The following is a 12,633-nucleotide window of genomic DNA, read 5'->3' as shown; positions in this document are numbered from 1 at the left end:
GACTGTTTACTCTTTTCCACAGATGCTGCCTGGCCTGCTGAGTTCCTCCAGCATTTTGTGTGTGGTGCTCGGATTTCTGGCATCTGCAGATTTTCTCTTGTCGTGAAATGTGACGGCAGTACAATGGAATACATGATAAATGTAGAAAAAAACTGAGTAACAGTAGGTAATTTAGAGTGAGTGCCTTCAGGCTTGTGTACCTCCTACCTGATGGCAACAGTGAGAAAAGGGCATGTCCTGGGAGGCGGAGGCCCTTGATGATGGAAGCCGCTTTTCTGAGGCACTCTTCCTTGAAGACGTTTTGGATATTATGGAGGCGAGCACCCATGATGGAGCTGACTAATTTTACAGTCATGCCGCTTACTTTGCTCGGTAATGCAGCCTGTCCGAGTGCTCTCCATGGTACATCTGTAGAAGTTTCTGAGTATTTTAGGTGACAAACTAAATGTCCTCAAACTCCTGATGAAATATAGCCGCTGTCTTGCCGACTTTATAGCTGCATTGATATCTTGGGAAGAAGTTAGATCCTCAGAGGTATTGACACCCAGGAACTTGAAATTGCTCACTCTCTCCACTTCTGATCCCTCTATAAGCTATTTTGCCTGCAGGAACAAGGATATCTGACTACAATTATACAGAGCTTAGGTGAGATAACATCTGGAGTAATATATGCAGTAGTGGTATCCTTACCTAAGAAAAGATATGGTTGCCATAGATAGAGTGCAACAAATTTATTTCTTCAGCGTGTGGACTTCAGCCAGTGAGAACAGCGAGGAGAGTTTAAAAGCATGAGGAGTTTAAAAGGAGACGGTTATTTCTTCAGCGGTTTGATTGGGGCACAAGTGCGCAAGTGAATGGATGTCAGCCAGTGAGAACAGCCAGAAGAGTTTAAAAGGAGACAGCCTTATAGAGTGGGCGACAGAGTAGAGGGAGACAGAGTAGGAAGGATTTGGCTCAATGGGTTGAGGCGAGGTAGGTTGCCTGAGTAGAATACAGACAGGAAGTATGTGTGTGAGGCCTGTTTTCTGCGTTCAGTGTCAGATGTGGGAAGTCCTGGAGACTCCCAGTCTCCCGGATGGCCATATCTGCACCAGGTGCGGTGAGCTGCAGCTCCTTATGGACCGTGTTAGGGAACTGGAGATGCAGCCACTGATAACCTTTGTCTGGTCAGGGAGAATGAGGAGGTGATAGAGAGGGGTTATAGGCAGGTAGTCACACCGGGACAAGGGGAGACAGATAAGTGGGTAACAGTCAGGAGAGGGAAGGTCAGGAGTCAGAGGCTAGAGAGCACCCCTGTAGCTGTACCCCTTGACAATAAGTAGCCCTGCTTGAGTACTGTTAGGATGGGGGTGGGGGGTAGTCAGCCTCAGTACTTGGAGCTATGATGTTGTGGCCATTACAGAGACTTAGATGGCTCAGGGGCAAGAATGGTTACTTCGAGTGCCAGGCTTTAGATGTTTCAGGAAGGTTGGGGAGGGAGGCAAAAGAGGTGGGGGCACGGTACTGTTGATCAGACATAGTACCACGGCCATAGAAAAGGAGGAAGACATGGAGTGATTGTCCATGGAGTCTCTGTGGGTGGAAGTTAGGAACAGGAAGGGGTCAATAACTCTACTGTGTGTTTATTATAGATCACCCAATAGTAACAGGGACGTCGAGGAGCAGATAGGGAGACAGATTCTGGAAAGGTGTAATAATAATAGGGTTGTTGTGGTGGGAGATTTTAATTTCCCAAATATCGATTGGCATGTCCCTAGAGCGAGGGGTTTAGATGGGGTGGAGTTTGTTAGGTGTGTTCAAGAAGGTTTCTTGACACAATATGCAGATAAGCCTATAAGAGGAGAGGCTGGACTTGTTCTGGTATTAGGAAATGAACCTGGTCAGGTGTCAGATCCCTCAGTGGGAGAGCATTTTGGAGATAGTGATCTATTCCTTTACCATAGCATTTTTTGAGGAAGTAACATAGAAAATAGAACAATACAGCACAGGAACAGGCCCATGGTGTTACAGCAAACTAATTAAATTATTAACTAAAAGCCTAACCAAACTAATCACTTCTGCCTACACAAGGTCCATATCCCTCCAGTCTCAGCACATTCATGTGCTCCTCCAAGAGTTTCTTGAACATCTCCATCATATTTGCCTCCATCACCACTCCTAGCAGCATGTCCAGGCACCCACAACGGTCTGTGTAAAATAACTTGCCGTGCACAGCTCTTTTGAATTTACTCCCTCTCAACTTAACTTTCAACCTTGGGAGAAAGATACCAGCTGGCTTCCATATCTTCAGGTTAAGTAGGCCAGGTATAGCTCGCCTCTCCTTATTGCACATGTCGTCTAATCCAGAAAGCATCTAGTAAGCCTCTTCTACACCCCCTCCAAAGCTCAAGATTATCCAATAATGCAGTGACCAAATTAAATGTAATACACTAGATCAGCATAACCAGACTTTTATAAAGCTGTAAAGTAACTTTCTGACTCCTCACTAATAAAGACAGGCAAACGATATGCCTCATTTACCATCCTATCAATCTGTAGTAGTCACTTCCAGGAAGTTATGGACTGATTTACCATCCTATCAACCTATAGTAGTCACTTGCAGGAATTTAATGGACTTGGTCCCCAACTTCCCTCTGCACATCAAAGCTTAAGGATCTTGCCATTAGCAGTATACTATCCTTGACGTCTTAACCTGCAACACTTAATGTTTAGCAATGTTAAACTCCACCTGCCATTACTTTTCCATCTCCTCTGCCACCCACAACATGACCAATCTTCATATCGTCTGCAAACATTGTAATCCACCCATTTATGTTTTCATCCAGGTCATTTGCATTACAAATAGCAGAGACTCCTGTGGAACACCACTAGTCACAGACTTCCAGTCAGAATGTGTCCCATTGACTAAATCCAAACTGCCATTCATCGTGAACTCCATGCATCTTAGTCTTCTGAATGACCCTCACAATGAGGGACCTTGTTCAATGTTTTACTAAAATTTATGTAGACGGTGTCCATAGCTCATCTTCATCGCTTCCTCTAAAATCTCAATCAAGTTAGTAAGACATGACCTGCTGTGTACAAAGCCAAGCTGACTGCTCCTGGTTTTCCAAGTGCTTAGAAATCCTAGCCCTAAGAAACCTAGAAACCTGGGAAAAAGATACCAGCTGTCTATTGTATCTATGCCACTCATAATCTTATAAGATTCTATCAGGACTCCCCTCAATCTCTGCCACTCCAGAGAACAGAATCCAAGTTGGTTCAACCTCTCCTTTTATTACATGCCCTCTAATCAAGGCAGCAGCCTCATAAGCCTCTTGTGCACCCCCTCCAAAGCTTCCACATCCCTCCTTTAATACGGTAAACAAAACTGAAAGCAATAGTCAAAATGCAGCCTCTCCAAAGCTTCCACATCTTTCCTATAATACAGACAGAATTGAGTACAATGGTCGATAGATCTTTGTAAAGCTGCAACATAACTTTTGTCACTGTTGAACTCAGTGCCTTAACTAACAAAGACAAACACACCATACATCTTCTTTACCACCTTATCAACCTCTGTTGATACCTTTAGGGAACAATGGACTTAGACCTTAAGACCCCTCTGTATACTAACACTGTTTAGGGTCTTACCATTAACTGCATACTGTCCCTTTACATTTGATCTCCCAAGGTGCAATACCTCATGCTTGCCCTGATTAAACTCTGCCATTCTCTGCTCATATCTCCTACTAATCCATATCCCTCTATATCCTTTGGCAATCTACACTATCCACAATGCCATCAAGATCCCACAAGAGGCCTGGAAGAGAGAAAAAGAATCACATTCATTTCTTTGGCTCTTTTCAGGATGTCCCAATTGCATAAGAGACCCAATAAATAATTCTGAAGTGGAGCCATATAGCAATGGAGCAAAAGGTGTGGTCCATTTGTTGATGCAGACTTGCACAATGTGTCAAAGATTAATCATCAGAAATATTGAGTAGAGAATAAATATTGATCAGAACTCTGTGATGACTCCTGTGCAATTGTACAAAATAGTCCCACATGGTTTTCCGTGTCATGTAAAGACAGGAGACAGATCCTTTATTGAACATGCCTTTGAGGAGACGGCACCTCAGATCCTGTAGAAATCCCATCACGACTGCATAGCAGCATCAGCCTGGACTTCTGGGCTGAAAACTCAGAAGATATATAAACATAGATCCCTCTTATTCTCAAGCAAGGAAGCACAAAGCGATAGAAAATCACAGTCACAGGCCTGCCTTCTGGAGCACAGTTTGAGGTGGGGGAAGTACTTTCAATTAATAGTACTACAGGAAAATTAATAAGAGAGATCGGGACATTGAGCTAGAACATTGAACTGGGAATGTAGCTGAGCTGCAGTTTGCACTGACACCTAGTGGTGTTATTTGGGATTGAAAAATGACTTGAATAAAAAGTTAAATTGCTGTAATAATGAACTTTCCACTGACCATCACCAAGACAAGTACTTGGTAAAACTGTTGTCCACTGTCATAACAGATATGGTAGGTGTGGGCTGATGCTATTAAAATGGGTGTTACATAAGTTAAGCAACGCACATAAGATGATGGAAGAACTCAGTGGGTGTCGCAGCATCTGTGGAAATGAATAAACAGTCAACGTTTTGGGCCGACACCCTTCATCAGGACTGGAAACGAAGGGGGCAGATGCCAAAATAGAAAGGTGCAGAGGGGATAAGGATAGCTCGAAGGTGATGGATGAAGCCAAGTGGGAAGATAAAGATGAAGGGCTGGAGAGGAAGGAATCTGAAAGGAGAGGAGAGAGGACCAAAGGAGTCAGGGGCCCAGCAGGAGGTGATAGGCAGGTGAGAAGAGGTAAGAGGCCAGAGTGGAGAATAAAAAAAGAATGGGGGAGGGGGATTATTTTTCGCCAGAAGGAGAAATCAATATTCATGCCATCAGGTTGGTGGCTACCCAGACTTAATATAATGTGTTACTCCTTCACCCTGACGATGGCCTCATGTCAGATCAGGAATAGGAATTGGAATTAAAATGTTTGGCCACCAGGAAATTCTGATTTTGGCAGATGGAGCAGAGGTGCTGGACGAGGGAGTCCCCAGGTTTACAATGGGTCTCACCAATGTAGTGGCTTGCTGCATCAGAAGCACTGTACATGATAGGCAAACCTAGCAGATTTGTAGGTTAAGAGTTTGTGGTAAACTATGTATACCTGTCTGGACACGCCTCTCTGCTGACTGCTCCTGTGGCTCCTCCCACAGACCCCTGTATAAAGGCGATTGGAGGCACTGCTCCCCCCTCAGTCTCCGTGATGCTGTGCTCCGTTTTGCTGCTAATAAAAGCCTATCATTCACCTCCTGTCTCTGAGAGTTATTGATGGTGCATCAATGTTATTAGCAGCAATTTTAAAACATGGAGAGCACTTTACAGATTGGATATTGACCCTTAATCTCCAGAAGCCGGCATCGCTTTTGAACTCTGGCTTGCATGCTTCAAATCGTACCTGGACGAGATTCGAGTGACCGAGCCTGCCACGATGCACAAAGTTCTCCTCTCCAGTGTCAGTCCGCGGGTCTACTCCCTGATCAGGGACCTGCCGACCTACCAAGGGGCACTGGACGCCCTCAAAAGACAGTACCTGCAGCCGGTGAACACCATCTACACAAGACATCGTTTAGCGACACGGCGGCAGCGGGCCGGAGAGTCGAGCGCTGAGTTTGTCCGGGCCCTACAGACACTCGTGCGGGCCTGCGACTGCAGGGGACTGATGGTGGAAGAGCATGCGGAGCTCCTGGTTCACGCAGCTTGACACATACCCCTACCCTGCATCACGGATATAGTCAATCAGATAGCTCAGTACAAGGTGTAGTCGACCATACACCTGAAACCTGCTTACCATCAGCTCCCCATCCGCCCAGAAGACTGCCCCTACACCGCCTTCGAGGCAGGCGGCAGGCTCTATCACTTCCTGCGCGTCCCCTTCGGTGTCACAAATGGTGTCTCTGTCTTCCAGAGGGAAATGGTGGACCAGTGCCAACTGAAGGCCACGTTCCCATATCTGGATAACATCACCATCTGCGGTCACGACTGGCAGGATCATGACACCAACCTCCAATGATTTTTCCAAGCGGCCAAAGCTTTTAACCTCACCTATAACAGGGACAAGTGTGTGTTTGGAACCACCCGACTTGCTATCCTTGGGTATGTCGTGGAGAACGGGGTCATTGGCCCTGACCCCGACCGTATGTGCTGCCTGTTGGAACTCCCTCTTCCCACCACCCTCAGAGCCCTCAAACGGTGCCTGGGCTTCTTTTCCTATTACGCCCAATGGTCTCTCACTACGCAGACAAGGCCCATCCCCTGGTCAAGTCCACTGCATTTCCCCTCTCTGCCGAGGCCTGCGCGGCCTTCAGCTGCATTAAAGGGGACATTGCCAAAGCAATGATGCATGCAGTGGACGAGACCATTCCCTTCCAAGTAGAGAGTGACGCCTCTGATTTCGCGCTGGCTGCTACCCTCAATCAGGCAGGAAGGCCGGTAGCATTCTTCTCTTGGACCCTTCAGGGCCCTGAAATTCGGCTCTCCGCAGTGGAGAAAGAAGCCCAGGCCATAGTGGAAGCTATTAGGCACTGGAGGCACTATCTCGCCGGCAAAAGGTTCACCTTGCTGACCAACCAGCGCTCAGTTGTGTTCATGTTCAGCAACCAACAGTGGGGCAAAATCAAAAATGATAAAATTTTGCAGTGGAGAATAGAACTCTCCACCTACAACTATGATATCCTGTACCGGCCTGGAAGGCTCAATGAGCCCCCTGATGCCCTATCCCGGGGAACGTGTGCTAGTGCACAGCTCGACCAGCTATACGCCCTCCATGCACATCTTAGCCACCCAGGGGTCACCCGACTTTACCATTTCGTGAAAGCCCGGAACCTGCCTTAATCCCTTGTGGACATCAGGACGATGACCAGGGACTGTCAAGTCTGCGCTGAGTGCAAACCACACTTCTACCGTCCTGACAAGGCACAACTTATCAAGGCCACCCGCCCCTTTGAGCGACTGAGTGTCGACTTTAAGAGCCCCCTTCCCTCCACCGACTGTAATGTCTACTTTCTCAACATAATCGACGAGTACTCGCGGTTCCCTTTTGCCATCCCCTGCCCCGATACCACTGCCACGTCCGTTATAAAAGCCCTGCGCCAGCTCTTCACTCTGTTCGGATATACCTGCTATATCCACAGTGATAGAGGGTCCTCGTTTATGAGTGACAAGCTGCGCCAGTACCTGCTGGCTAGGGGTATTGCTACTAGTCGGACAACGAGTTATAATCCCCGGGGGAATGGACAGATGGAGAGGGAGAATGCCACTGTGTGGAAGGCCACACTCTTAGCCCTTAAGTCAAAGGGATTGCCGGTCTCTCGCTGGCAGGAGGTCCTCCCTGAGGCACTCCACTCCATCCACTCCCTGTTATGCATGTCCACCAATGCCACCCCTCATGAGCGACTCTTTTCTTTTCCCAGGAAGTCTGCCACTGGGACCACCCTACCAGCTTGGCTGACGTCCCCAGGGCCAGTGCTGCTCCGGAAACATGCGAGGAGCATTAAATACTCCCCGATGGTCAAGAGGGTTCACCTACTTCATGTGAACCCCCAGTATGCCTATGTGGTCTTACCTGATGGGCGGGAGGACACAGTCTCCGTCCGCAACCTGGCGCCCGCAGGAGCACCAGACCCCTACCCCAAACACTCCCCGGTGACTATGAACCCCGTACCCACTGGGGTGTATACCCACAAGATACCGCACACACCAAGCCCTACACAGACTCCTCACAACACTCCCATACCGGGCGCCACGCACACGCATGAGGGATTACTGATGCCAAATGGGCTGGCACCTCAAGTCAGGCCGGAGCCAGCACAACCACCGTCACCGGTGCAATCACCACCGGTGCTACGTAGATCACAGCGACAGATTCGACCGCCTGATAGACCTAACCTGTAAATATACTTGTAAGAAACTTTGCCCCGTGGGGACTCTCCTTTACAACAAAGGGGGGGGTGAATGTGGTAAACCATGTATATCTGTTTGGACACGCCCCTCTGCTGACTGCTCCTGTGGGTCCTCCCACAGACCCCTGTATAAAGGCAATTGGAGGCACTGCTCCCCCTCAGTCTCCGTGATGCTGTGCTCCGTTTTGCTGCTAATAAAAGCCTATCATTCACCTCCTGTCTCCAAGAGTTATTGATGGTGCATCAGTGTTGCCTCATCTGGGAGGACTGTTTGGGGCCATGAGTGGAGGTGAGGGAGGAGGTGAATGGGCAGGTGTAGCATATTTAGGATGCTTGCAGGAATAAGTACTGGGAGGGAGATGAGTGGGGAAGCACGAATGACAAGAGGATCGTACAGGGAGTGACCCTTCCCTGCGGAAAGTGGAGGGGGTTGGGGAGAAGGTAAAGATATGTTTGGTAGTAGGATCCCTTTGGAGGTGGTGGAAATTGCGGGGGATGATGTGTTGAATGTGGAGGCTCATGGGGTGGTAGGTAAGGATAAGAGGAACTCTATCCCTAATAAGGCGGCGGGAAGATAAGTGGAGCGCAGATGTTTGAGAAATTGAGGTGATGCGGGTGAGGGCAGTATCAGTGGTGGAGGGAGGGAAACACCATTCTTTGAAGAAGGAGGACATTTCTAAAGTCCTAGAATGGAAAGCTGCATCTGGGGAAAAAAATGCAGTGGAGACAAAGGAACTGAGGAAAGGGAATGACATTTTTACAGGAGACAGGTTGAGAAGCGGTATCATCAAGACAGACGTGGGAATTGGTAGGTTTATAAAAGACGTATCCAGAGAATTCTCAGTGCACTTCGTCTGTCTGAACTTGTCTATGAATAGTTTTTCATAAACTCTACTGAATTTCTTCATTTTCCTGTAAATGCCCGCAAGAAAATAAATCTCAGGGTAGTAAATGGTGACATATACAGTGCCAATAAGAAGAATTCATCCCGCCCTTGGATGTTTTCATCTCTTATTACAACATTGAATCACAGTTGGCTTTTTTGACAGTAATCAACGGAAAAGACTCTTTCATGTCAAAGTGAAATCAAATTTCTACAACTTGGTCTAAGTTCATAGATTTACAGCTGTGTCATATTCTTTCCATTTCTTGATGACTGACTTAACTGTAATCCAAGGGATATTCAGTGACTTGGAAATTTTCTTGTATTGATTTCCTGACTTGTGCTTTTCAATAACCTTTTTGTTGAGTTACTTGGAATGTTCTTTTGTCTTCACGGTGTAGTTTTTGCCAGGGTATTGACTCACCAGCAGTTAGACCTTCCAGTGGTGTATTTTAACCACAATCAATTGAAACACCCTCACTGCACACAGGGCAATTTCCCTTTATGTGACTTCGAAAACCAATTGACTGCACCAGAGATGAATTAGTGTGTCTTTCTAAAGGGGCTGAATACTTACGCACGCAATCAATTATTTTGTGTTTTATATTTGTAATTAATTTAGATCACTTTGGATCTGTTTCCATTTTGACACGAGTCTTTCTCTGTTGATCAATGTCAAAAAAAAGCTAAATTAAATCCACTATGATTCTGAGATTCAATGTTGTAAAACAATAAAATATGAAAATTTCCAAGGGGGTGGAGGGGGAGTCAAATACAGTTTATAGGCCCATTATGTCTTTGATTTGTATACATATAGGAAGAAGTTTCCAAGTTTCAAACAGAGAAGAGTGGAGCGCTTACAGTTTTAGGCTCTTCAGGACAAAAAGTGAATTCCTTTCATAGATTTAACTAAAGGCCACTTTTTCTTTTTGGAAAAAAAAGCTTAGCATTACACTGAAAGAGGGTAACACTGTTGTCTAAGTATTATCATAATTAATATTTATTGATTTGTTGATTTTAAAAAATATGAATTTAACTTCTGTGAACTTTGTCTTTCACAGGTTCAATCTTTCCCTCTTTGAAACCAACGGAAACTGTCTTTAAAGTAGTATTTTGGCTAGGGTACTCAAACAGTTGTGTAAACCCCATAATTTACTCTTGCTCCAGTAAAGAGTTCAAAAGAGCTTTTATCCGAATCCTGAAGTGTCAGTGCCACCGCAGAAAGCGACCGGTCTGGCGGGTTTGCAACTACAACTGGAAGATTAATTCTCTCGACCAGCAGCGAAAAGACTCGATGGATGACGGCTCTTTTATTTTCAGTGTCAATGACAGAAGGTCGTCGCTGTGCCAAGGCCACTCTCACAATGAGAAGAACAAGCAGCCGAGCGTGGAAATGTGCAGCCTGCGAGGCTGGAGGCTGCTGCCATCCCTTCGCCGCTCTTCCTTACAGTCCAATGGATCAAAAGAAAACTGCGAGTTTCCTGGAAAGACTATCAACGGAGAATATGGAGTTTGTGCTAATTCAGTCATACCCACAAAGAGAACCACAACTTTTGGATGTTTTACAACAAATTCCGGGGAATTTCAAAACAGCGTTCATATTAAAAAGGACTCAACATGCCCCAGAAACAAATATTTGGACAAGAACCAAGACTTCCATTGCATTGACTTGTTGTGAAGTGCTATTTTATTGTAATGCTGTAATGTTTACAAAAATATAAATGCACATAATATTATAATTGCTATTTTTCTACTCACTTCTGTATGTGTGATAACTTATTGGTTCAGATGTATATTATGTTATTTTGAAAACGTCATATCCTCAGGAAAAAGTCTGCTACCTAGAATGCACAGTTCACTCTACAGTAAAAATCTTTTGTTTGCATTTATAGGATCACTGATTTGGGAACTGCTTAAGTCTATGTTAGATGAAAGATTGTCTCACATAAAAATGTTTCCTTGAAAATAAAAAAATAAGCCAATTAGGAATGGTTGCTGGGGTAGAATGGGTGAAACAAATGACTTTTGCAGAGAGGGTGACTAAATAGTGTTCTATATAAAATACCTCTGCGTTATAGGATTCTGCAGGCTCATAAAGTTGTATGGCCAGTTTCATAGTAAGACACACAAAATGCTGGAGAAACTCCATAAGGTCAGTCAGCATCTGTGGAAAGGAATAGAGTCGATGTTTCAGGCCGAGACCATTCATCAGGACTAGTTTAAAATTCCGTTCACTCCTGCCAAGCTAGTTTAAGTTTCCCCAGAAGTAATACAAGAGGCGGTCAAGAGTAGCTATGCCGGAAGAGAGGACAAGGCATCAGCTCACCTTGGGTTGGCTGCTGATTGTTAATAGTAGAAAGTGGAGAGAGGGGTCAGATGATGGAATGGACAGTCAAAGAAGGGGAGGATTCATGATAAAACAGTAACAATAGATTTTTCTTTTATAACCGGACATTTTTACCTAAGATTTCATAATAATAAAGTCTGGTAAGCCCTATTGCTAATGCAATGTGTTTACTCAATGAAAGTCTTTAAATAAAAACTTCAAAAAGTAGTGTTCTTCCAGTTTTATTTAATTGCTGGTGTATACTAATTGTCAACACAAGAAGATTAATGAAGAAGAGGCAAGTTAGTGAAGAAAAATGTTTATAATTCACAACTTGGCAAATCAGCATATGGCTTGTAAAGTTAAAGTTTTAGTACAAGCTCATCTTGGGGCAAAAATGTGTGAAAAATACCCCTCCAGCAGTGTGCACTCCTATAAGCTGAATACTAGGTAACAGTGGTTGCTCTGCTCAAGCCACCTAATCTACTGATTTCTCTAAAGCTGACATTACATCAATGCAAAGCGGCAGACAATTACAATAAGTTCAATGTTCCATTCCCAGGTAATCACGTGTAAGCTAAATTATCATAAACAGAAAAGATTCTGCAGACTACATTTACAGATTTGGTAAATTATCATTTCCTACACTTTTTAGTTTGGGATTCAGGGGCAACAATAAACAGAACCACATAATAAGCATAGATTTGTCCTAACCAGTTACACAAAACAAGTTACACTTCTGCACCTGTTATTTCCTAGCACCGGCTCTGTAACTCATGTTGTCATTACTGGTGAACATTTGCACCAACATCAATGTAACTTGGAGCCTACAGCTCTTCACAATGAATGTTAGGGAATGGTCTCACTAGATCTGGGAGTAAAAATGCTGTGTGAACATTTTCAACATTTAAATTGAACATTTTATATGTTCGCAAAGGGTGATGCACGTATGGAATGAGAAAGTGATTGAGGCACACACAATAACATTTTAAAGATACTGAATAAGCACTTGGATAGGAAGGGTTTTAGAGGGATTTTCCACCAATGAATGCAAATGGGACTGTAGTCAGTATGTACAAGCTGTATTACTCTATGCCTCTAAAGGCCTCTCTGCTGACATTGAGAGACAGGACTGACTCTGACTGCTCTAGCACTCTCTTGATGAGCAATGCCTTGTCACCTCGTAGCACCCATGACTCCTTCAGGTTGAGCGCGTGCTCCATCCGAGTCACTTTCAGCTGCAGGAACTTTCTTGAGAGGTGGTTGCTAGGGAGAAAGGGCCTCACCGTAACACTGTTGTAGCGCACACAGTTTGGACTCCTGCCACAGCAGATGAGTGCATTACAATTTGAGACAGCAAAGTACCAGAATAAAAGTGGAGAATGCCTTTGTTCTTGTTGCTTCCTGGGCATCCTG

At 45.0% G+C, this 12,633-nt stretch overlaps 1 protein-coding gene across 1 annotated transcript in view; it reads left to right on the top strand.

The window, feature by feature from the left end:
- The window catches only part of LOC140739435 (alpha-1A adrenergic receptor-like), a 61,415-nt gene extending 49,970 nt beyond the window's left edge, over positions 1-11,445 (top strand). The window contains 1 exon segment of the mRNA XM_073067732.1: positions 9,953-11,445. Coding sequence (XP_072923833.1) covers positions 9,953-10,569 — 617 coding nt within the window. The 3' untranslated portion in view covers positions 10,570-11,445.
- The last annotated feature ends 1,188 nt before the right edge of the window (positions 11,446-12,633 follow it).

Source organism: Hemitrygon akajei, chromosome 15 (assembly GCF_048418815.1).
Source record: "Hemitrygon akajei chromosome 15, sHemAka1.3, whole genome shotgun sequence".
Lineage (NCBI taxonomy): Eukaryota > Metazoa > Chordata > Chondrichthyes > Myliobatiformes > Dasyatidae > Hemitrygon > Hemitrygon akajei.
Note: the sequence above shows the minus strand (reverse complement) of the source record. Positions and strands in the feature narration are given on the sequence as shown.